We start from the raw sequence: 26,533 nt of genomic DNA on the forward strand, positions 1-26,533 counted from the left end.
TCATTGAGGAGTGATTACCGGGCATTGTGTGGGGTGACCCATATTATTAATAAACCTAGGACCCCCCTCCCTTTATTCTTTCTTTCCAGTATTTTAAATTATTTTTTTAAAATCAGCTTTTTTAATTGTTATTTCAAACCTTGTTTACTTTCAAACCTTTATGTGATAAAAAAATCCCCTCTTATTTGAGCCTTATTTGTCTATATGTTAATTGTACTCAAATTCACAATAATAGTCTGGCCGGGAACCACGCTAGTGGATTCTGAGGGGTGCCTAACACCTTCCCCTTAGAATAATTTCAAGTCCTTACCCTATCTCTGGTTATTCAAATCAAACCTCCTTGGTGTCCTAATGCACCCTAATCATTAGGTGGCGCCTCTTTAAATCAAACCCAATTCCCAAAAGGAATGAGTTGTCCTCCCAAATGTCACAAACCCGATTTCGCGAGAAAAATGGGGCGCGACAATTTGTTAGCACTATTACTCTAAAAAGGTTGAATTGTACACTTGTTTGAATTGTGAGTTTTTTCATTCAAAGGAATAGGAATCAATTCTCACTTAATACTATTTACTTATTTTCTTATTTTTTTTAGTGAGGTACCCATCTAAAAATTCTAGATCCGCCTCTATTATCTTAACCATGGGTGAGAAGAGATGGATACATGGTTAAGCGTAGAATTTGATGCTCTCGATCAATATGTCTGCTAACTCATAAAAGTGCGAGACAAAATGACACAAGACACCTTCACAGATGTTCCCAGGGTGACCTGCATACTTATTACTGTGACACATGCTCCCAACATTGTTTTGGTTTTTGGAGCATGCATCCTATCTTATATGTATACACTTTATTAGAGTTGAAAAGTCTTCAATTCCAAAAGCATACTTTCTTTATACTTTCTCCCTTTCCCAGCTCCTTTAGTACTCGTTCTTTTTCCCCTTCTTCTGTACTCAATTGTTGATATCATTCCAATTAGTAGCTTTTACTTAATCTATATTTTCTTCTCATAAAAGCCCCCCATTCTAGTAGTTATATTTGCATATGGGGGCTGGATTTTCTAGCTTAGAGGATCATGAGAAATTAGCAAGTGATGGTTCCTCAAAGCCTGGCCTTGAAGATTTGCCAGAGAGCTGCATAGCTTTGGTCCTTACGCACCTTGACCCCATTGAGATCTGTAAATTTGCTAGCGTGAATACAACATTCCGTCAAGCTTCCTTGACTGATGTTGTCTGGGAAACAAAGTTGCCTGAAAATTATCAAATTCTTGTGAAAAACCTCTGGGACGATGATTCATCTTCCCACAGCTTAACCAAGAAAGAGATATTTTCCAGGTTATGTCGTCCGAATCATTTTGGCACTAGCGAAAACAAGGTATGTCTTTGGTCTCTCAGCTCTATTCTCGTGTAATATTTACGGTTAAAGTTAAGAAATTTGACTTTCAAATTGCTACATAAATTGGAACAGATAGAGTAGAAGAAATTAAAAATCTTGACTTTTGATTGAATAAACCGTACTCTTTGTGAAATAAATTTACAAGAACTCTTCTTCACAAAATTTTAACCAAATGTGTAGTAGGAGTCCTATATTGTTATTATAATTTCTTGCTTTCTTCTTGTTTCGTCTACCTTGGTTTAACGTTAATTGTAGTGCAGTTTCTAATATATCATTATTGCAGGCGTTTTGGCTGGAAAAGAAAAGAGGGGTATGTGTGTGTATATCGTGGAAGGATATGAAGATAACAGGCATAGAAGACCGGAGATATTGGAGCCATATCTCTTCTGATGAATCAAGGTTTTTCCATTAATTCTCTGGCTTTCAGTTAAATCAGCACTTCTCGATTTTAACATATATGGATATGGTAGCATTACTTTTACGCCGAGAGTTGAAACAAACTCTCTACCCTCACAAAGTAGGGTAAGTTCTGCATGTATTTTATCCTCCCTAAATTTCACTTGTGAAACTACACTGAATTTATTGTTGTTGTATGGTACCATTATTTTTACATAGTAAATGAAGAAGTTAGAGATGGCTTTTGATTATGGAATATTAAATGCTGCTATATTCGTCAGGCCAGAAGCACTATGAAAATGCCGAACATGTAAAAAACGTTTTATTGGTGTAGGGTACAAACAAAAATAATCGTTCTCCACCGCCAAAGGTAGGGGTGTATAAAGGAAATCGATAAACCGTACCAACCCGATAAATCGAGTCAAATCGAGAAAAAAAAATCCGACTATGGTTTGGTTTGGTTTGGTTTGGTGTAAGGAAAAAAACCCGACCATAATTGGTTTGGTTTGGTTTTAACTAAAGAAAGTCAATCGGAAACCAAACCAACCCGACATTACATATATAGAAATTTTAGATATATTTAATATAAAAATATACTTATTGTGATGTAATTTATAAATATTTCTTAAAAAAATCATAATTTTATCTTTTAAGGTATTATTTCAAGGTTGGACTTAGAACTTTTGAATGTTCCAATAAGTTTTATAGCAATTAACATTAGTAAACTAAATAATGCTAACAAAAGCCTAAACCAATATCGAATCAATATTAATGCTAACAAAAGACATTCAATTCAATACTATGAACGGGAATGTATTGAATATTTATATTTTGTTTTGCAATAATTTAGATAAAAATGCATAACCTATTTTTATTTTTTCTTTAGCGTTTAGTCATGTGATTAATACTCCCTTATTAGTCTACTTATTTTATCATGACTTATTACTTTTAGATTATGTTTATTTTTATTATGGCTTTTTAATTAGCAATATTTATATTACATAATTTTATTGTCTTTATTGTTGAATATTTTAGAATAATGCCATGAATCTCATATTTTGTATTATTTTCTTGGAAAATACTTTATGTAATTGTATCTTACTAGGATTAAAGAAATATTTTGAGCATAATTTATATGTTTTGTTCTACGAAGATTTTACCGGAAAAAAAACCCGAAAAAACCCAAATAACCCGAAAACCCGAGAAAACAGAGAGTGAAAAACCCGAGTTTTATTTGGTTTGGTTTGGTCTTTAGATTTAATAACCCGATACAATTGGTTTGGTTTGGTAATTGCAAAATCCGAACCAACCCGATCTATGTACACGCCTAGCCAAAGGTTATGGTGGGTCTCGGGTTATACCTAGAGAATAAAGTCCGTCTTTGGTAATAGGGAGCACTTTATGTGACTTTCTATCACGAATCCGAATTAGTCGGCCCTTTATTATAAAAAATATGAGTTAATAGGAGTAGAGTTACTTGAAAGAAAGGAAATAAATTAAATTAGAGGTGGAAATGATGCATCTCAATCTGTCAAAGAAGTGATCCTTCCAAGGCTACCATTCTATCTTTTTAAAGTTTTCGTGTAGCTTGTTTGACTAGCGCTTAATGAATTCAACACTTTTTACTACTGGTTTCTTTGATATTGGAGAAAACGTGGGAAGAAAAAGTTTACTACTAGTAAAACATATTGTGGCCAGCAAAGCACAGTATCAAGCTCGAATAATTGAAGGGATGAAATTTGACATCTGAATCAACATGAATTGAAAGAGGGAATGAGTTTTACCGTAAAGATCAAAAGAAAAAGGAACTGTTTTCCCAATCATGAGTTTAATTTTGATAAATTACTGTCTATATTTACACTATCATTTTACCTAAAGATAACTACAACCGTCTAAAAGTAAAGATGTGACTTTCTTAGCTGTCATCCCATGTAAAGATGCTCTTATATAAGAAGTCAAATACATGTGTTTGAGAAAAATGAAAACCAGTTCTATATATATCCTTTTTTTTTTTTTTTTTTTTTGATATATAAGCGCTTTCAAGATTATAATCTCTTTCCAATTTGTTCTTATTTTATGTACAACTTGGTTTACACATATAACGTTTTCCGACCAACCCTGACTATACTAATATATTATCGAATCCACAGATTCGGTACAGTTGCATTTCTTAAACAAATATGGTGGGTAGAAGTGGAAGGAAACCTCGAATTCGAATTCCCAGTAGGGAAATACAGCCTATTCTTTCGTCTGCAGCTGGGAAAAAACTCGAGAAAAGTACTAGGCCGACGAATCTGCAATGTTGAACAAGTCCATGGCTGGAATATCAAACCAGTGCAGTTTCAATTATCATCATCAAATGGTCAGCATGCCACTGCACAGTATTATTTGAATGAGCCAGGAAAATGGACACAATATCATGTGGGAGATTTTGTGGTGGAAAATTCTACCATGCCAACAAAGTTAAAGTTCTCAATGACTCAAATTGATTGCACCCACACTAAAGGTGGTCTTTCCTTTGACTCTGTGCTCATTCTCCCTACTGAGATTGGACCAAGAAAAGTAGGTTAATGTAAATTGTAGGTACAGAAGTAATCATTTGGGTTCTTGCACCAACGTACCAAAGGTGCGGTGTAGCGATTATTAAAGTGTGAAAATCATGGCCGGAAATGGGGTTTTGAAATCTCAATAGAGACGAAAAATTGGGGTTTGAAATTTCAGAAGAGATGAAAAATTGGTAGGTGATTTTTCCTATTTAATTTGTTGCCATGATTTAATCGGTAGAGCTATTAAAAAGTTGTCTGATTCAGTACATAGTATGATGCTCCAGAAACTATCGTTATTTAATTTTAGAAAATATGTAATCGTATGGGTAGATCTTGTTTATATAAATTCTAGTCAACTAGCACATGTTGCAGATGAAAATAAATTTTTTTGCTTCGTTCTTACTTAATTAGCTAACCTACTATGAATTCGTAATCCATTAATGTATTGTGTCATACTCTAAATCGTATCAACACGTTAATTATATCTTGTACTCCTGTGGACGCAAAATATCAAATATTATTTCTTGTATTACCATACACAATCACTTGTTTCAATTACTTATTTGCAAGTCAAATTTTACGAGCCTATCAAGACAATGCTTTTGACTCATTGCATGAATTTACATTTATCTCTGAAGTCATGACAATTGACAGGAGATTCTAAAAAAAGGAGTACGAAAAAAAAAAAAGAAATTAGAACGAAAATACGAACCCAATCCTTTTCGTCAAGGTGATAACGATTGAAAATAAAACGATAAATGAAAAGTATAAGAATGAACGATGCTTAAAATATACTCCTAAGTTCTTCTCAAGAAGATTAAGAGAGTCCTGACAAACATTAAGTCTTACCATTACAACTTTAAAAAGAAGAGGTGGTAATTATAAGAAAAAATAGGATTCTTTCTCCAGTTCCATATATATCAAGTACTACATGTTTGAGTTATTTACTTAACATTAACTTATTAATTTAATTTTATCTAAACGGGCAAAATGATAACAACTGATGGATGAGATATTGGGTGATTGATAGGAATGGCCTTGCAAGGGGCTGGTCTTAGCCGAGTATCTATAAAATGGATTGTATTTTAAAAGTGGCCCCCGAACCCATATTCAATTATTGCTCTTTAGCGTTTTTCTACCGGATTAGTAGAGTTTATGCTACATTACTCTACCTATTTGTTAAGTTATTCATCAAAGTTTACCAGGTTGAGCAAAATTACCTATATGTTAAGTTGTTCACCAAGTCTACTCGATTGGCATAATTTTTCTGTATTGTTTTAACAAAGTGTTTGAATTTGCAACTTCAATTTCAATCAGACCACCCCAAATCTGCTCCAAATGATCTCAAATTTGAAATAAAGTTTCCAAATATCAACACAAACAATCACCAAATTAATTAAATAACACCAAACAAAAAAGACTCACTTTGTCTTCTTCAACATTTTCTAAGGTTCAACGATAGAGTTTTGAACTTTTTTATAGTAAATCACTAAAATAATGCTCAAACTAAAAATTTAAGCATACACTATCAACATTCAAATGGTTTTAACAATAATAGATCATAACCTTCTACTTTTAATCACCAAACAAGAATTTTAAGCTTTAAATATTGAAGAATTATTATGTTCAAGCAAAAAACAGAGACATCGGAAATATTTCACCAAGACTAGTCATGTTGGTGGACATGTATGCCGTGCAATTTTTGTTAAGATACATGCGACATAATTATTTGAATTTTGACTCATACAGTGATAAGGAGGCTCACTAGGTTAAGGCTTTCAAGCCTATAATTATAGGACTTGTTCTTGATCTTTGTAATTGTGTAATTGTGCGTCAAATATTTAAAAGTGCAATGTTCAAAAGTCATAATTTTAATTGGATGGTCACAAGTTCGTGCACAAGGAACATTCCTCATTTTCCTGTTAACTGCGAAAGAAAAAGATTAGGATCATTAAACAAAAAACTACCATCTAAAAGCTTGAATGACAATTTAAAATGGAAAGTAAGCTAAAAGCGTGCATGGCAATTTAAAATGGCAAGCATGTATAAGATGAGTTAGGTGAACTCCGTTAGCAAGGAACGCAAAAATGATACACAAATCAGTAAAATGGCTACAACTATTCTGTTGGCAAAAGTCTAAAAAAGGGTGTAGTTATGCGAAATCAAATAGTTTATGAGCAAATTTAGATATTTTTCTTATAGAGTAGAGTTGACAGCAAGATATTGAGAAATACCGACAACAAATTCGCTTTAAGAATAATGAGATGATTTTAAGATACTAAAAATTGAGTTCATTACTCGTACGATAACTTAATTATCGAAATTATAGACTAAGGTAACTTTTCTTTCGTTTGTTATAAAAATATCACATAATTGTTTCTATTGTTTGTACACAAATGGTCACCTTACCAAAATTATCAAATTTTTTTGTGAAAAAATATAACCGGCAGTCCACGTGGATTTTTATATATTTTTGGACCAAATAAAATAATTAATACTCAAATAAAATATCTTTTTGGACCAAATAAAATATTAGCAGGTGACTTTTAAATTTTTAGCGGGTCGAATTTGATGTATGTTGCTCCCACAAGCACACGCAAGTATACGTGGTCGATAAGTAATATAATGATAAGTTGAGTGTCGAACCCACAGAGACTTGTATAAACTACTCACTAAATCACTAAAATTGTTATTCAATCCAGCTAAAATCAAAGTCCAATAATATGATTATATTATACTACGATTTTAAATAATAACTAAATTATCAAGTAACGAGTTGATTGTTGTGTATTCAGTAGAGACAAGTATTCCAGGGTTGTGATCGATTCACCATTCGTATTGTGTTCTAATTAACTCTCAATTTCATATAATTCACGCATGGTTGCTAATTAATCGATAATTGCTCTCATAGCCTTCTCCCGAAGTACTAGTCGCCTATTCAAAATAGATTAACGCATATATTCCTATGAAATCAATCTATTAAGAACGCATTAAGATTACGATATTTAATTAAGTACGGTGACTAGGTATATTCCTATACTAACCACAAATCCGCTCCCCCTAAGGGTTAAGATCATGCTCTCTTCAATTCTTCTCTAATCTAAACACGGCTTTCCCAAGCATAGCATAGATAGTGAATAGAACATAACTGTTGGCCAGACAATTAAGCAATTAATCACAGAATTGAAGAAACAACCATATATTAGTGAATTATAATCGAGTTTAAGTCAACATTAAACAACAATATTCATGGCCACATCACAACCCCAGAACAATGGGTTTTTAGCCACTCATGATGTAATCAAACAATTGCATAAGTTTTGAATAATTGAAAATACTAAAAAAGATGAAGAAAACTGAGAATTCTCTGCTTCCTCACGATCCCGTGTGTGTTTTTTCTCCAAAGTGGCGTCTCTCCCTCAAAAATAGGTTTAGTCTTGCTTTTATACGTGATGGGTAGGTCTAGGGCCGAAATAACCTTGCCCGGGCGAAATTGGAGAAAATTTCTGTCACTGGCGCCCTGGCTAGCGCCAGGCGCCCTCCACGGCGCTGCCAAATTTTAGCTACTGTTTTTGGCGCCACAGGTAGGGCTAGGCGCCACCTGTGGCACTGAAATACCCAACTTTCCTGTTTTTGTCCGTTTTGGCTCTAATTTCGCACATATCGCCCCCGATTGCTCCAGGATCATTCCTACACATAAAAACACATTAAATTAACATAAATCAACACATTTCACATCCTAAATCCACGAAACAAAAGCAAGATATGAGGTGATATCCATACAAATATATATACTTTAAGCACAACATCAACACCCCACACTTAGACTCTTGCTCGTCCTCGAGCAATGGGACTATCAAATAAACCCCCAACTACGTAGACGTCTATAGAGGAGCACTTTAACTTTTAACCACACATTATACCCTTGACTATGATCAATACCTGCACACAAGCATGAATACACAAAATTTTCACATTCTTCCCGTTTAAGCATGCCTAAGTATAACCTTTCAATTAAATCAATTCCAACAACCTAATTGTCACCACCCAACCTCAAAAGCCGACTTGTAACACTAAGCAACCTCAATTCACGTACTCACCCAACAAGAAGGTTTACATCATTAGCAATCGTTCATGAGATCATGTGCCCTCACCAACAACCGAAAGAGTGAATATAGACTAGCCCACACGTTCAAATGTGCTTTTGAACATAATTTAAGGACATCACACAATTGAACAAAATTCGCTCACTCTCACAAATAATTTATATGCATCCCGTGGTCGTACCATAAGCTTGCCCGTAGTGTATATCTCTACTAATTTAAGCTAGCCAAATCTAGGATCAATTAGGACTTTAAGGTTGTAATGTAGGCTAAGGGATGGGTATGATACATTTAGAAACAGTGACTAACCCTCCTAAGCACTTTAATACGCTACATTTACAATTCAAGCACATATTCTTCTCAACCAATTCACTTGCCACAAACCATATGCAACATAGCCCTTACTTTCATTAAGCACTTCTATACTCCCACTAGCACAAATCAATAAGAATTGGAGGTATGTGTTTTTTTTTTCTACATACTTTCACTATCATTTTTTTTTTTTTGCATTTTTTCTTTCCTTTTATTTTTCTTTCTTTTTCACACACTCCATACATTAAAGTTCATCGGCTAGTGACTTTTGATTTTAACTTTAGTGCACCAACGGGCCCTTCCATGGTTCCACTCAAAAGTTACTCCACAATATCTCACCTTACTTCTTTTAGCGACTAAGTGCCTTAGGAGGTAAAGGTTCAATCAATATCAAATTAAGAACAAAATAGGGGTATGGCTTGTAATGTGGTTGCCAAAGAAAAGGTTTATAGGCTCAAAGGGGCTAGCAACGGAAAATTTTATATTTATGTGACAAGCACATCTATGATCAAGCAAGAAAATACCTACGTCATCTCCTAGATTAACACAACTTACAATTTCGCTTCAATTAACACACAGGGCAAGTTCTAGACTACACAGGATAGCACAGAAATTCACAAATCCTCACACACACGTTGCACATGACTTAATCAAAACGGTTCTGTTCAACTCTTAAGTCAAGCAAGCACACATAATTGAGAAATTTAAGCAATATTGCGCTATGTGGCATACGAGTCAAACAACTGAGAAAAGGCGACACAAAATAGGCTATTTACTTTACTTAAGCTTCACAATTCAAACCAAATATACGGAAAAACAGAATGTATGGCATAGCCTAATGTGCCAACATCAACCATGTCAATGAGTATCTCAGAGCGACTCAGTTTCTTCATAAACTACTCCAAAAAAAATAAATAAAGTACCCGGTTCGAGCTACACCCTTGGAAAAGAACCGGCGCCCAAAGAAAAACCAAGGGATACTACCTAACTATCCTAAAAAAAAAATGGTGTTTTTAATCGGACTTTATCCTTCAAGAAAATTGTCCAAAAGATCCATCGTCGGGAAAAGTCCGAACTTTTTCTAATTTTTTTTTTTCAATTTTCGTTTTTGTTTACCTAGATTATGTCTACTACGAGTTCTAAAAGAACAACTAAATAAAAAAATAGTTTTATACAATTACACTTTAGAAAGTAGTTTTCCCACCCCACACTTATATTATGCATAGTCCTCGATGCATGATCATAGAGAAAAATATTAAAACAAGGGTGAGAAATACTCCCTGAGACCCTCTCGGGCCTAGCTCGGACATGATCCTCAATATTAAGGGTCGGGACGACCCCACACTTAAGCTCAAACATGCTCCTCAACTTCAACTTTGGGTACTCAGACTTCCCCTACTCTGCACAATGAAAACAACACAAAACTTGACACTATATAAAAAAATAAAAAAATAAAATTAAAATACAGGCTGGGTTGCCTCCCAACAAGCGCCTTATTTATAGTTGTGGCACGACTCTGCTACTCAGATCAGGCTGGGCGCTTTCTCTTCTTCTTTCTCCCATGAAGTCTAGTCTTTTTGCACACTCTCGGAAGGTCTCCTCTTTCATCTCTGGCTCTTTTCACAATCGTCTTTACACACTCAAAAACTACCTCCTCTAACTCAGTTGTCCCATCTGGATCACTACAATTCACATAAGGACTCTGCTCTATCCCCTTCGATTATACCACAGTAATCATGCACAAGTCCTCATAATGCTTAGGGAGCTTAAGTGCCTTATACACATTAAAAGTGACCTCCTCATCGTCAACTCTCATTTTTAACTTCCCTGCCCTCACATCAATAATTGCTCCACCAGTAGCTAAGAATGGTCGGTCCAAAATAATGGGCACTTCCTCATCTGCCTCGTAATCAAGAACAATAAAATCAGCAGGAAGAATAAACTTTCCCACTCGAACTAACACATCCTCAATAATTCCTTCCGGCATGACTAGTGACCTATCTGCTAACTGTAAAGTGATTGTAGTAGGTCTAAGCACCCCCAATTCGAGTTGCTTGAACAAAGAGGATGGCATCAAATTTATACTAGCCCCTAAATCACACAGGGCTCTACCAACTTCTTGTTTTCCAAGAGACAAAGGAATTGTGAAACTCCCAGGATCCTTTAACTTAGGAGGAAGTTTACTCTGAACTCTGGCACTGCACTCTTCAGTAAGTGCAACTATTTCGAACTCTGCATGTCTTCGTTTGTTTGCCACAATATCTCTGAGATACCTTGCATATTTAGGCACTTCCTGCAAAATTTCCACCAAAGGCAAATTCACACTCACTTGGCTCAAAATATCTAGGAATTTCTTGTACTTAGCATCATCTTTTTGCTTCTGCAGTCTTTGTGGAAACGGAGGTGGTGTTCTAGTCTCAATTACTGTCTCGGGTCCTTTATCATCTTTCTCATTCCCCTCAACTGGCTTGGGAACTAATTCTCCTTCAGGATGAGCTGTATTCTTCTTTTTCTTTGGAACTTCTTCTAATGCTCTTCCATTTCTCAAGGTAATCGCATTGACTTGAGCTTTAGGATTGGGCTTAGTATCACTAGGGAGAGCCCCTGCTGGTCTGGTACCTTGGGCTCTAGAAAGTTGGCCCACGTGGTGCTCCAAATTTCTCAGTGTTGCGGCTTGAGCCTGCTGATCAGCCATTATTTTCTGATTGAAAGTTTGTTGATCTGCTATTAATTTCTGATTGAAATTTTATTGATCTGCTATTAATTTCTGATTGAGGGCTTGCTGGTCGGCCATCAATTTCTTCATCATCTCCTCAAGGCTAGCTTGTTGTTCATCCTGAGGTGGTCTGGATTGTTGTTGAGGTGCTTGAGGCCGGTATTGATTTTGATTGCCTTGATTTCCACCCCAGGAGAAGTTTGGGTGATTCCTCCAGTTGGGGTTGTAAGTGTCCACATACTGATTTATTTGGCCTCGATTTGCATTACCCACAAAATATACAGAATCTGAATTTGCTGGGCATAGATTGCTCATGTGACCCTCTCCACATACTTCACAAAATATTTGAACTTGTTGCACTAGCTGGGCTTGTTGCTTGTTAATGATCATGGTCATCTGATTGACTTGGTTGGTCAGCGTAGAGACATGTGCTGACAATGCTGAGACAACATCTAATTCGAGAAACCCTGGTGATTTTTGTACCATGTTCCTACCCATCTCTCCTTGCCAATCCAGATTGCTTTTGGAGAATTTGTTTAATAATGCATAAATTTCATCAAAGCTTTTCTCCAATACTTGACCTCCAGCTGCAGCATCTACTACAATTTTTGTTTGGGGATGGAGCCCTTTTATGAAAGTGTGAACTAACACTTCATTCGTCTGATTGTGATGAGGACAGTCTCTGAGTAGCCCCTTGAACCTTTCCCAAGCTGAGTATAAAGATTCTCCTGCTTTCTATTTGAAGGCAACTATCTCACTTCTGATCTTTGCAGTTTTGCCTGAAGGGAAGAACCTTGCCAAAAAATTTCTTGCCAAATCATTCCATGATGTAATGGAATTAGCTGGTTCTGCCTTTAGCCATCGCTTAGCTTCGCCCAACAGAGAGAATGGAAAAAGTGTGAGCCTCACATAATCTAGAGTGACCCCGTTAGTGATATAAGTATCACTAATCTCCAAGAAGTTCAGAATATGCTGTTGTGGATCCTTGTGTGGAAGACCCATAAACTGCCCGTTTGCATGAAGTAGCTGGATCATGCTCTGTTTCAGCTCAAAGTGCCCAGTGATTCTGGGCTTCACAATGCTGGAGGTAACATTGTCAATACTGGGCATTGCCACCTCCTGAACAGCCATGTGTTGCTCCTCTGCCATGTTCCCAGGAAATTGAACAAGTGCTTGAATATTGTTTGTATCCCTTGCTTCCCTCAACCTCCTGTGAAATATTTTTTCAGGTTCGCGGTCAAAGCCTTGAAGTCGATCCTGGCTTCTGACCCTTCGCATTCAATCAAAGTTTCTGAGATCCGAGCAACAATCAAGTAACGTTAGACTGGACGAAATAAACAATTAAAGCAAAAACTAGAAAGTAGTTAATATTCAAGTCCCCGGCAGCGGCGCCAAAAACTTGTTGCTCCCAAACGCACACGCAACTATACATGGTCGACAAGTAATATAATGATAAGTTGTGTGTCGAACCCACAGAGACTTGTATAAACTACTCACTAAATCACTAAAATTGTTATTCAATCCAGCTAATATCAAAGCCCAATAATATGATTATATTATACTACGATTTTAAATAATAACTAAATTATCAAGTAACGAGTTGATTGTTGTGTATTCAGTAGAGACAAGTATTCCAGGGTTGTGATCGATTCACCATTCGTATTGTGTTCTAATTAACTCTCCCTTTCATATAATTCACTCATGGTTGCTAATTAATCGATAATTGCTCCCATAGCCTTCTCCCGAAGTACTACTCGCCTATTCAAAATAGATTAACGTCTATATTCCCATGAAATCAATCTATTAAGAACGCATTAAGATTACGATATTTAATTAAGCACGGTGACTAGGTATATTCGTATCCTAACCACAAATCCTCCCCGCCCTAAGGTTAAGATCATGCTCTCTTCAATTCTTCTCTAATCTAAACACGGCTTTCCCAAGCATAGCATAGATAGTGAATAGAACATAACTGTTGGCCAGACAATTAAGCAATTAATCACAGAATTGAAGAAACAACCATTTATTAGTGAATTATAATCGAGTTTAAGTCAACATTAAACAACAATATTCATGGCCACATCACATTCCCAGAACAATGGGTTTTTAGCCACTCATGATGTAATCAAACAATTGCATAAGTTTTGAATAATTGAAAATACTAGAAAAGATGAAGAAAACTGAGAATTCTCTGCTTCCTCACGATCCTGTGTGTGTTTTTTCTCCAAAAGTGGCATCTCTCCCTCAAAAATAGGTTTAGTCTTGCTTTTATACGTGTTGGGTAGGTCTAGGGCCGAAATAACCTTGTCCCGGGCGAAATTGGAGAAAATTTCTGTCACTGGCGCCCTGGCTAGCGCCAGGCGCCCTCCACGGCGCTGCCAAATTTTAGCTACTGTTTTTGGCGCCACAGGTAGGGCTAGGCGCCACCTGTGGCGCTGAAATATCCAACTTTCCTGTTTTTGTCCGTTTTGGCTCTAATTTCACACATATCGCCCCCGATTACTCCCGGATCATTCCTACACATAAAAACACATCAAATTAACATAAATCAACACATCTCACATCCTAAATCCACGAAACAAAAGCAAGATATGAGGTGATATCCATACAAATATATATTTTTTAAGCACAATATTAATGTATGAGTGAATTTTCTATGTTTTGTTTGAGTGTTAATTATTTTATTTGGTCTAAAAATATAAAGCGTTTATGTGAACTGCCACATCATATTTTTATACCAAAATTTTTTATAACTCAATGAGTGACCATTTATGTGTAATAGGAATTAGCCAAGTGACTTTCACAAAGGAAAAAAATGTCACTTTAATCCATAATTTAGGTAATTGAGCGATGATGTAAGCAATTTACTCCTAAAAAAGTAGAGAACACGACAATTATTTTTTGAGAAAGAGCCTTTTAACTTTTAACCAAAAGAGCAAAATAAGATTTGTATGTATGATAGAATAAGTTACAGCTTTACATGTTTTAAGTATCAGTTCAATATAATTTTTAACCCAACAACAACTTATGAAACTTAACATGTATAACCATAAGCACGTTTCTTGGATCGGTAAATCCAGAAAGAAAGGAGCATAAAATGGAGGGTCAACCATGTTTCAAACACTGTTCAATCTCTCTATACGGTAACCAACGTTAAGGGCAAACTTGACACGTGCACCAGAAAATGACAGTGTACGATAAAACTTGTCCTTATCGACTTTACCTTTCCTCCGGTATCTATCGTGTTATCCTCTCTGTTTCAGAAATAGTCCACATTCTACCAGGTTCTAGTATTAATTACTATCGTTCTCTAATGTAAAGACATAAATAATCTTAATTATTGGCCTGTAATCAATCAATAATGACATTTGAGTCTTGACTTTGTATATACTACTAATATCCTTTTTAGTTTTAATTACTTTCCCTTTAGAATTTGATCTAAAGCTGTGGCTGTCGGTTGGTGCGGTTTCTGCCACCACCCATTAATCAAACTCCCTTCTCTTTCTCGTTTTCATTTTCTTTATCCTATTGTTTACTTCTTGCAAAAGGTAAATTCCTTTCTTCACTACCCTTTTTCTTTTTGTCCTGTTATAAAATCTGTTCCTTTCTTAATGGATAGGTTTTGTAACTTAATTATGGGTCTTGTTTGGAACCCAATTGACCCAAGAGCCTGAATTATCTGTCTATTTGGTATTTTGGATTAGAATTCTGAATTCAACCTTAGAGATATTTTTGAGTAATAGTAGTATGTTTTGACTGACTGCATCAAATTAGTTGTAAGTTTGTGTTGTTATTGTTGTGTTTGATAGGTGACTTAGAGTGATATAAAGATTGAAATGGAGAGATGTGGGGATTTTGTGCAATGGTTTCTACCTGATATGTCTATAAAGATCCTAATGTGTTTGGAGGATCCCTCTGATCTTGTTCGGGTTTCTGCTGTTTCTACTTCTTGGCGCCAATTCGGTAAACTCCAATTTTATGATTTTACTCTATCATAAGCTTGTATGTTATGAGTTGAGCTTAAAAGAAAAAGCATGGTCTTCACATTTGGGACTGAGGCATATATAGTAGTAGTTGTTGTTGTTGTTGTTCTGTTTCATAAGCTTCTTTGTGCTAGCTGTAATTCCATTTGTCTCGGCTTGAATCAAATGGAATAAAATTCAAAGAATTGGGACTTCGCTTATTATACTTGTTGGGCGCTGGGTTTTATATTTGTCCATCATATCACACACATGGCTGTCAAATGGTTTCTTGAAATTGGCTGTCATAATATAAAATGCAGTTCCATTCCCTTCCCTTCCATTCTAAATAGATAGCCAAATAGAGGTGCTGTTATTTCTATGGATGAGGACTTGTATCTTTTTACGTAGTTTATTTACCGCCATTTTCATCAACATTTAATGCTTAGTGCCTTATGCTGTTAAAAGAATGGTATGAGTATATTATTATGCAAGAGTTTCTTAATTTGCTGAAACAGAAAAATCAGGGTTTCTATGTCTTTGTCATCCTTTATCTTGTGCAGTGATTGGAAATGGATTGTGTAAGCATCTCTGCTTAAGGAGATTTCCTGACATATCAAGTGTTGCAAATATGACTGAAGTTAAAAACACGATTGTACCAGTGGTATCTCAGCCTGAAAAATCTTCGGAGTGGTCATCTCTGGAGTGGGATCACAGAGTTTATGCATTTATGGCACAAGGCCTTTCCAACTGTACGAGGAAAGATTGCTTAATAGATGCAATCCTTGCATCAAGCACCGATAACTATCCTGAAGAAAGCATTCTGAATACATTAGAACCGAGTGATCGGGTTGGCCGCAGGGCTTCATACTGGTCAAGTAGAGGAGAAAGTGATCCTACTGTTCCTGAGACACTAACATATAAATTAATCTCAAAGTTGTGCTTGATTTCAGAATTTCATGTACAACCATTTCAAGGTTGCACCTCAAGTTTTTATCTTCTGTGATGTTATGGATTTGTTCGTTCAGCTTATTTGTTTTTTCTCATTAACTAGAAATATTATGATCTTGTAACAGCGTATTTCCAGTTTGGATTTCCCATTTATTCAGCAAAAGCTGTGAGATTCAGAGTGGGACATTCTAATGTTAAAATAGATGTAGAAAGTGACAACGGACATGAATCTGCGGCTGCTCAAGGATCTTTGTTGGACAAGATCGTATGGACATATACCTCACCAGCATTTCCCATGGAGCAGGTGCGAAACAGTAACAGTATTTCAGTTTCTTTTATTCTGGATAGTTCTTATCCGCGAAGCGATCAAATGGATACTCTAGGCTGACATCTACTCTTGGGATAATAGCTAGTTCCCAAGTCATAGGACTGGTTTTCCCTAACTAAGCCTATTTGCTGGTCTTACTTGTGTCGGAACATGTACTTGGCAGAAGTATATCACTCATTTTAACACAGCTGTTAGGTGCTCATTCATGAACTGATCTTCTTCTCTCTCTGACAAAAGAAAACAATTTAAACTCGACTTCAGCTGCAGCTCAGTTTTGGTTAGGATTTTTTTTTGTGTGTCTTGACTTTGGAACAGCTAAGTTTTCTTCTTACGGTTACAGGAGAACAGCTTGCAGAAGTTTAAGCTGCCAGAACCTGTTCTTTGCATTGGTGGAGTCCTACAAGTAGAGCTCTTAGGCAGAGTTCAAAGACAAGAGATGGATGGTCAATATTATATTTGGTCAGTTCCTTCTTTTGGTTTCTTGGCCTCAAAATTCAAAACGTCTTTTATTTCCTGCTTTTACTGCAGTCGTAGTCTACCATATAGTTGTCGTATATCTAAATGAGGACATGCATTTTAAAGGGCATGAATATAATCTCATGACTTCGGGATTTCTAAGATTATCTTTGTTAATTCCCTTTTTTATAGTGTGTCGCACGTTCAAGTTGTTGGAAGACCACTTTTGCCAGCATTTGATGTTGAGATACTCGATGAATCCGGAAAGTGGAACCTGAAATATTACCCAAAAGAGAACTTGTGCCAATCACGTACTAAATTTTCTGAAGGAGAGTCAAGTAGTCCTAGGCTTCGTAGTTTTGGTTCAAACTTAAGGGGATGGGAGCAAATGATCCTGAATACACTACTAGGAGCTGGAGCTGTCGTGGTTGATGATGATTCAGATGAGGAATTGGGTGGCCTTTTTTAAGTCTTAAGCAGTTGGGAATGACAGATTGAGTGTATAGATCTTACCTTTCTTTGCTGCTCTGTAAAATAATTATTCACCTGAGTGTTGGGCTGGTTAGCTTTCTTGCTTACAAGTTACAACCATAACAGTGCTTGGCCTTGCGCCAACGAGAGATTCTTGTAATCTTTCTTTCTATTATGATTCAGTTACAAATTGCCAATTTAAAATCCAAAAGAAAAGGCCGGTAAAAGTGGATACAGCGATAATTGTTCTGCTTGAAGAGTCTCGGTGAAAGGCAGTGCGTAGGATTTTGAACAGCAACCAAAAGATCTGAATATTTGTTACTTGCCTTAATGGAGTCGCAATTTCTCTAAACTCTTCTTTGACCTGAAACTTCTGAAAAGCTATAGAAGATGATTTGTAAGGAAGTCGAAATTATTGTTTTCCGTGCGACACCAGAAAATAAAGGGGGGTCGGGGTGGCGGGGGAATTGGTCCATTACGTTAAAGGGTAAGGAAAGTCAAAGTTATCACTAAATCAGCATCGATTTCGTTTTGAAGAAACAGAAAACCAGAAACTACTCTAGACATTAGGCCTCGAAATCTTGTATGAAAGGGCATGAATCAAAATAGAGAGTTTTGATTGGCATCAGTTAGAGTGAAAGAAACAAGAAACAGAAAGCCAGAAATTACTCAAAGACATGACGCCTCAAAATCTTGCAAGTTTCATGCTCCCCATGAACTTGCCTGACAGGAAACATGCACGACCTCCCTACAAACTTACTTTAGTCATTTACATCCTCTATTCAGTAACCATTAAAACACGGATTCACATACATGAAGGGCCAGAAGGGCAAACGAACTGAAACAGAATAGTAATAGCAGTTAATAATGTTCTCCAGTCCATTTCTATAGATTACACTTGTGGATGGTTTTCGAGGTGTAAACACCAAGAGTGTGTGAAAGGTAAAGAAAGTAGACCTAAATACCTAAAGAGGGCAAGTGCTTAACACCACAACAGCCTCAAACTACAAAATAGGGAAGAGAATCAGAAGAAAACAAAAAACCTAACACAATCAACCTGTACAAAGATATATAGCAGTATCATTTTCTCATCAAAACCAAAGGAGCAAAACATGTCAGTCAAGCCTTCCATCCATAATTCATATTGTTGTCAAGATCACTGCTAAAGAAACCATTTTCACTGAATTCATGTGTCATATCTGGGACCATCTCATCTGATAAATGCAGACTCGCAGGCAAATCTGAAGCTTTTTGACTGAAAGCACTGTTGCCAGCCCATTCACAGTTTGAAGCCGATTTAAAACTGTTGCTTCTACTTGGTGTGGGTCCAACACTGCTTCCCGGCCCATGTGTAGCTGTTGCAGCAACCACAGAACTATTGTTTCCAAATGCAAGCCCTTCCCTAGAAGCACTAGCACCTCCACTCTGTCCAGCAAGGCACTGCTGTTGAACTCCACACCCACCGCTGTTAGCATTCATGTCCTGGAGGAGCTGCTGGATCATTTGTTGCTGTAGGACCTGGCTTCCATGCGACGGTTGAGATTGATTTTGTGGGAGTAAGCCACTATTCAGTAATCGCTGCTGTTGTTGCTGCAGATTGGTACTTGACAAGCCACTGACAGGTAAGTTCTGCATTGTCCCTGGCAATATACCATTTGGCCCTTGCAAAAGTGAAGATTGAGAGTGGTTCGAATAATTGAAAGCAGGAGAAACATCTTGTTGGGTTGTATTTGAGTTTGAATTCATTGAATTTTGCCGGATTAGCGAATTTTGGAAGTTTGTGAGCTGAAGAGCAGCTTGTGCAGAGCCGCTTAAAGTTCCCCGACCACCCATGTGCTGGTTATTGCTCATTTGGCTATTCATCCCAGGGTGCAATGACATAAGCTTGTTCAACGCACTGCGATCAGTTGGCAGACCCTGAATACCCACCTGCTGCTCTGTTTCCTGTGCATTTTGTGCCTGAAATTTGGCTGCAGTACCATGTCGTGGGAAATTTTTCAAGCCCTCTGCAAAACAAGCAGAGAAGTGATGTCCCAGTTTTAGCGTTCTCCCAACATGCAAAAGACCCTCTAAAATTACAATCTATCATGGTACAGATGGTAATGACAAAAGATGAGTATTTTCAGTTTTAGTTCCAAACAAATGTAGAAAACAAACCAATTGGACCAGCTTTATGATCTCTGCAAAAATCCATCAAGTCCTTCATGCTATTCACGACCTCAGCTATCTGAACATCATATCCAATTCAAGTACTAAAGCATTAGAAAGCCAGATAAGCAAAGCCAATGCTTTGATTACACATGAAAGAGAGAGAAAAATTCTTGTGTCGTGTTTTCTTCCCCAAGAAGTCTATCTTTTCTCATCCCATACTCATTCAAATATACCTGTAGGCATCTCACGTATCTCTTGGAAAATCCCAAATCATTAAGTGACTGCAACTCCAAACTCTTGGCAAGTTGACGTCCAGTTGTGACAACCCTAAGAAAAGTATCAACAACGTGACATGAGATTATATTTCAAACCAATTGCAAGACATAAGAGACAAGACATCTCCCAAACTTAGTGAGAAGTCTATCCCCCAAGGTTAGAAGTGCTTTTACCACTCTGAACACCTGGGAACAAAAAAGAATCAAACATAACGGAAGCATGTAGTTCCGAATAAATCCTCGTCGGTTCTCTATAACTTTAAAATCAACCAAACTTCTCTTTTAGGTGCATATCTCAGTTATTAGCAGTAAAAGAGCGTTGTTACAAGAGTACACTGGTGTATGTGTGTGGGTGTGGGGGATATCGGAAGTGGATTTATTATTTTGGATAAGGTACACCTAAGTCGGACTGCCGAATAAACACAGTAACAGACACTACTCTCAGTAAAAGGTCGATTCCTACACACAACTTAGTAGATGGAGAGAAACTGGAGATCAGGCTAAAATGGGAGGAGAAACAAAATGAATTACATCCTGAGAAAGTAGCATGAAATCAGACAAGTAGCCTTTCATGTGGTGGGAAAAGAGGGGGGGGGGGGGGGGGGTGGATAAATGCAGACGAATAGCTTTCGACTCACATGTTGCTGTTTGCTTGCAAATCCTGCTGAGAAACCCCATCAGGTCCAGTTTCTGTTAATGTAGTTTGGCATTTCTGAGCAACCTGCAGCAATTGATTCACCTGCAAACAAAAATTCTATGAGGACAAGTGGTAAACACGGAAATTGCTCTTCATTCATTATCAGGTGAGTCGCCAGGACGAAGTTGAAAGGGAATCGTTAAGTGCGTTGGTTAGGTTGGCACAACTGGTGGAGCTAGGGTCAATTAGACTTCTCTTTTGTTCCAAAGAGAATATCCAGACCCTCCAGCAAAGAGGGTGGCCACTGGCAGCCCAGTTGAATCAAATCAGTGGTGACAGAACACAACAGTTGAACAGATTACATGTGTCCTATACATTAGTAATTAGTTGCATGAGCCTTATATCCAAGAAACAGCGCGGAGGTGGTCATATAAACGAAATTGAGGAATTCTCCAAACATTGATGACTCCTTCACTATCTTAATGAGTTAACAATAGAAAAGGGCAGCTCAGTGCACCAAGTATCCTACATTCACGCAGGGCCCGAGGAAGTGCCACACCCCAAGGGATATGATGTAGGCAGCCTAGCCTGATGCATGGATCACCGGCTGATTCCACGGCTCGAACCCATGACCTATAGGTCAGACGGAGTGAACAATACTAAACGTTAAAAAGAATGCCAAGCTGTATCTTAAGGATGATCCAAGTTCATGTAACTGAAAGAACCACTGGAGCAAGTGGAAATTTTAATTTAGCTCAATACCTGTGGTGCAACTAATCTCCGAGGAAGAAGCTCTTCATGGCGCCGAGCACAAAATTCCCATGACAATATCTGAGGAGAAGCAGAAAAAGCAAAGCTATAGACGACTTAAACAAATTATGCCCCTCACAGCTGATCATTTTTTACGGTACCTTCAAATCAGAGGTAAAAATGATTCGGAGTTGACCCTCTCGAACCACACGAAGTTGTTCATATACACTTTCCTGAACTGCTTTCGCATATTCCAACATCATTAATCCTGAGGGGAACCTGCATTCACGCGGAAAATCCAAAAACAAGAGTTCATCGATGACCCCACTGCTAAATTTGATTTCGTTCAGCCTGGGAAGAACTTCGAAAGTTGCCTCTGTTAAAAACCACCAAGAGCAAGAAGCTAGTCAGAAACAAGCAGATCAATTATTTGGTAGTGATCATGATTATGAGATGAAGACCCTAATCACTGCAATATATGCTGACACAAATTCAGATATCAGGTAGACAGGTCTTATGCATCATCTCTCAGATTCTTCCCGTGCAAGCTCGTGCTTTGTCCAAGAGTTTTTAGGTGCATTATTTTTCTTTCGTTGACTTTTTTCCCATGGAGGGATGAAAGTGGGGGCAGGTCTGGCAATAGTGTATTGTTAACACATCAACTATCTCCTCATCTCCTTATATTTCCTGCAGAGTCTGCTAAAACTCCGCAGATGAAAACTTCTACTATGAATACGAAAAACCTGAATGACGTCTTTTCAAAATCCCAGTCTTCTACAGTTCTACCTCCAGTATTAGCTAAGTAAATAATAACTACTCCTATCTTGCTCTCGCAAACTTTTATGAAGCAGATGCTTCTAATGCCAAGCATGTTTAGACTCAGCTGTAGAAGCAAAAAAGATCAGAAAAGAAAATGTCTCCAGGGACTTTAACCGGAGCAATTAAAGTGAGTGAAGAAAGCTGATAAAGAACAAATAAAACCACACATGTAATGCAAAGAAAAGATAACTATAAACACAAATAACAATTACATGGAGAAAGGGGTTGAGAAAACTGCATTAAAAGAAACATAAGAAGTAAGAACCACGTTAATTAAGTTCTTCATTTTAAAACTCTATTTCACATGGAAAGATGCACAGAAGTTTCTAAATCAGATAGAATGACTAATTTCATCGTACTAAATATCTAATTTTCTTTTCCTGATCAGTAACATATTCCCCTATAACGCCTTATATATCACTTTTCCGCCCATATTTGTTGTCTCTTCGAAACATAGCACATGGATGCTGACTCAGATGTCTTAGCGCCTTTGAGGCTGCATAATTATTAGTTTTGGCATATTCTGACGACTGAGGGCACAAAGGAAGCAAGAGTTGGAACTGTGGCCACTTGACATACTTCACATTTTGATGTGACACAGATAACCAAATGTGACTAGAAATGGATATGTCATAGATAACCAAATGTGACTAGAAATGGATATCTCATAGGGCGATCCCATGAGCCACGAATAAATGTATAAATAAGATCGCGTATTTCCTCTTCCAAAGCAAACAATAAGAGCACCCTCTACCGACAACTCTAGCGGTTTTCTAAATCACCAAGTCATTACTGGACAAATGAGCATCTTAGGACTTCAGATACAGGTTTACACCTTTTTTCTTTCTTCTAATTTTTTTTGGAGGGGGTAAAGTGACAATAACCAAATACTTACTACTCCACAATTTAAATCTCAGGTGCTCATTTTTCAGTTGATGACAGCTTGAATTTCTGGTAACCCATAATACCCTCTATTCTAACAATACAGGTTTACACTTTTTTTTCTTTTTTCTGTTTTTTTTTTTTGGGGGGGGGGGGGTGAGGAGTTGAATCCTCAAGGGACATTGGCACTTAAGTCCCAGGTTAGGAACTTATTAATTTTTTAATTTGATAAGCACTTGTATATGTTTTACTAGCAACATTCAGGTTCATGCAAGGCCATCTATGATTTTTCTGAATGTCACGTTTAGACAGCTCCATCTATTGTGGTCCAAATGTTAATTCCTTCAAGAACTCTACCCTTCTTGGAAGAGGTAAGTTGAACCTTGAATCAATTATGTTCTTTCCCAACAGTTCCTTGGATCCAAGAAAGACTGCACCAACTTTCACTATGGCCTAATGAGGTGAAACTAGACAATATAGTGTATTTATGCAGATAGAGTGCCTGATAAAAGTTGAAATTTGACCTTCCACGCATACAAAATCATATTCACCAACCCTACCCATACTTACTCTAGTCTTTCAAGTAGATGTTATCGAGTTCAACGCAAAGGCAATCGCATCTCCTATTGTGAAAAATGGTGTAACTCTTATGTATCAAGCTGCGCTATAAGTTAAGTTGATACTACACGAGTTATAGAATTGCAGTATCTAGAACTAGACATAACCTTAAACCACTTATAGTGATGTGTCAGCTGCAAATCAATGACTACTATTTGACAACTTCCACTTACCAAATCCTCTGCCTGATTTTGAGCCACAAATATCACAATGCCATGCATCCTGGTGCCAAAAAAAGGAAAAGAGTCAAAAAATTAGAATGTCGCTTATGGAATTAGTTTAAGGAGAGAATGAATTAAAGTTATGGAAGACCACAGAGCCATATTATATCAAGCAAGCAGGAGAATATCACCAGAAGAAAATAGACAACACCAAGCATATGATCATACAATAGTCTCTCTGAACTAAGCATTCAGCATAGCGCATGAGGTTGAACAAAACGAGCACTGACTGATAGCAGTGGTCGTAGAACTATTCCTAACTTTAGGCCTGAGAAAGAAGAAACTAATTTAAATTTAAATAGAAAATCCATGATAATAAATATTACCATGGTTGATTGTGGAAACACGCCAAGTGAATGATGCCCAACATTCTCGTATAATGACAAGCACCATCTCTTCTTTGCCCGTGGGGAATAATACTCAGCCACAAACTTTCTCCAATAGGCAATAGAGTTATCCTATTAGACAAAGTAAATCAAATAGAAATGAGACACATGAACTTGTCTATATGGGCCATTCATCACAACTAGAAACAATGTCACTCACAGGAGGTCGTTGCCTCTGATGATACAAGTATTGCATTAACCGTCTAGAGCACAAGACACCATCAGATGGGCGCTTCATGGCTGATACAGGCTGCACGCTTTGTTGTTGAAGTTGTTGCCTTAGCTGCAGCTGCTGCTGTTGCTGCAGTAGTTGGGCTCTCTGCAGCGGTGGCAGATACTGCAACAACTGATGCTGTTGTTGCTGCTGTTGCCTCAGCCTCTGCTGCTGAATCAAGGCTTGTAACTGAGGATTGGAGTTCTGCATGTGCAAAGGATCTTGTCTTTGCAACAACTGTTGCAGAACTTGCTGCTGTAGAATATCTTCCTGCTTGATGTCCAGCCGCGGTTTCTTTTGCATATGCGACAAAGCAACAGGATCCTGGATGAATGATCCTGGAACCCTAAGGCCTTGACCATTAGGCAGCTGAACCTGACCCACTCTAGATGTGGGCAAAGATGTAGCACTAGAAGCGCCCTGACGCTGCTGATTATGTTGAGGTTGTTGGGAGTTTGGGTCTTGGTTAGAGCTTTGCTGAGCCATGGAGGATCCATCCATGACTGATGAACCAGACACACTTATGTTATTAGAAGAAAATGACAAAGGTGATGCAGGCAACCGCATGTAGGATTCATTATTAATGCTGGCACTTCTCTGAAGATTGGGACCCCCTGAAAGTCCTGAATTGGCATCCGTAACCAATGAACTTGCCCCAACACTAGGACCTGAGCTTGCTACACTATTCAGAACTGTATTACTAACATCCGCAGATAGAGGACCCAAACTTGACCGTGGATTTCCAGGTAGTGAATTCGATGAATTCCCAAAAGATGAAGTCAAGTGAGAATTTCCGGCAACTTGAGACTGCCCATCTCCTTGGAAAAAGATACCAGAACTTGAAGAAGAATGTGCCATCCCTCCAGCCACCCGAGAAGGCGCCATTGGAGGCACAATCCCCTGGTGGCTGGAATCCAAATACCTTTCCAGTGCTTACCCTCTTTTTTTTCAGGCTCTACAGTGCAGATTTAAGTTTAGAACTTCTGATGTAACCTTCAAAATTTCATCAAAACAATCTAGAAACATCAAATTATCCGAATAAATTACTATCTTCACCAACAAAATGCAGCATCAGATCTTTTTGTCCTGTATAGTAACAACATTTTTACATACTCATCATTAGAAGAAGAAAAAAGGTCAACAAGAATTACATATTAAGAACCCGCGTAATTTATGCATCCACAAAACCCTAATCTCACAAACAGCTAAAAGAAAAAAGAACTTTTCCTGGCTTGAACCCAGATAATCTTAACTTAGAAACTCCAGAACATAGAAAAAGGTTAATTAAAAGTAAGATCAAACAAACTCCCAAAATTAGACATTTTTTGCATGCACCCACTACCCAAAATTTGGTACAATAGTAAAAAAAAAATTACTCGAATCTTAAGCAAATTCTAAAGAAAACCATCTCTATAACACTAATCCATATTCTGATTAGCTTTAGTTTCACCCCACTTGTAAATTATATCAAAAGATCAAGAAACAAACAGACAAAATTCGACAAAATCTATATTGACAGCTCATTGTATTAAGATAAAAGCAATTACAACCAAAAAGTTTAAAGCTACCTAATTGTTTCAGGAAAAATAAAAAATGGAAACAGATACGAAAAAACTACACTGGAAAAGAAGAGCTACGAACCTTGCAAGAGCTAAAACCGGATAGAGAGAGATTTTAGGGACTAATTAATCGGAGGAAACTTCGATCGCGATTTTTATACCTAGCGGGAAACTGACCGGCTGGACCTGTTGGTTAACCCTACAAAACCGGTTGTTGCCGGTTACATTATGGACACGTTGCAATTGCTATAAGATCACGTAGGCGGTGCTTAGATCATGCGGTGGCGAAACGAGGTCGTTGCATTGACGGGACACGTGGTAATCTTCTGTTGGTTAATCTTGAAACGGAGAACTTAACAGGGTAGGTCTCGTTAAGGTAGTGATTCGCTAC

At 37.4% G+C, this 26,533-nt stretch overlaps 3 protein-coding genes across 6 annotated transcripts; 2 read left to right on the top strand and 1 right to left on the bottom strand.

The window, feature by feature from the left end:
* Positions 1 to 776: 776 nt before the first annotated feature.
* Positions 777 to 4,727, top strand: LOC109240343 (F-box protein PP2-A13-like). Its single transcript, XM_019406969.1, has 3 exons — positions 777 to 1,371; positions 1,676 to 1,791; positions 3,939 to 4,727. The coding sequence occupies exons 1-3, from the start codon at positions 1,042 to 1,044 to the stop codon at positions 4,357 to 4,359; spliced, it is 867 nt and encodes a 288-aa protein (XP_019262514.1). The 5' UTR covers positions 777 to 1,041; the 3' UTR covers positions 4,360 to 4,727.
* Positions 4,728 to 14,656: 9,929 nt separating this feature from the next.
* LOC109240344 (F-box protein At4g00755-like) lies at positions 14,657 to 17,827 on the top strand. Of its 3 annotated transcripts, none has more exons than XM_019406972.1 (6): positions 14,657 to 14,749; positions 15,275 to 15,428; positions 15,988 to 16,401; positions 16,501 to 16,679; positions 17,044 to 17,162; positions 17,352 to 17,827. In XM_019406972.1, exons 2-6 carry the CDS (start codon positions 15,302 to 15,304, stop codon positions 17,626 to 17,628), a joined length of 1,116 nt encoding a protein of 371 aa, XP_019262517.1. In that variant the 5' UTR covers positions 14,657 to 14,749; positions 15,275 to 15,301; the 3' UTR covers positions 17,629 to 17,827. The 3 variants fall into 3 exon arrangements, with proteins under 3 accessions (XP_019262517.1, XP_019262515.1, XP_019262516.1); XM_019406970.1 differs by lacking the exon at positions 14,657 to 14,749 and adding an exon at positions 14,771 to 15,013; XM_019406971.1 differs by lacking the exon at positions 14,657 to 14,749 and adding an exon at positions 15,030 to 15,155.
* Positions 17,828 to 18,418: 591 nt separating this feature from the next.
* Positions 18,419 to 26,316, bottom strand: LOC109240345 (probable transcriptional regulator SLK2). Of its 2 annotated transcripts, none has more exons than XM_019406973.1 (10): positions 26,225 to 26,316; positions 24,530 to 25,669; positions 24,310 to 24,441; positions 23,936 to 23,984; positions 21,605 to 21,819; positions 21,456 to 21,524; positions 20,695 to 20,795; positions 20,015 to 20,108; positions 19,788 to 19,857; positions 18,419 to 19,636 (listed from the first exon to the last, which is right to left on the bottom strand). In XM_019406973.1, exons 2-10 carry the CDS (start codon positions 25,466 to 25,468, stop codon positions 18,750 to 18,752), a joined length of 2,556 nt encoding a protein of 851 aa, XP_019262518.1. In that variant the 5' UTR covers positions 25,469 to 25,669; positions 26,225 to 26,316; the 3' UTR covers positions 18,419 to 18,749. The 2 variants fall into 2 exon arrangements, with proteins under 2 accessions (XP_019262518.1, XP_019262519.1); XM_019406974.1 differs by having other exon boundaries at positions 24,530 to 25,538; positions 26,225 to 26,268.
* Positions 26,317 to 26,533: the final 217 nt, after the last annotated feature.

Source organism: Nicotiana attenuata, unplaced genomic scaffold (genome assembly GCF_001879085.1).
Source record: "Nicotiana attenuata strain UT unplaced genomic scaffold, NIATTr2, whole genome shotgun sequence".
Classification (NCBI taxonomy): domain Eukaryota; kingdom Viridiplantae; phylum Streptophyta; class Magnoliopsida; order Solanales; family Solanaceae; genus Nicotiana; species Nicotiana attenuata.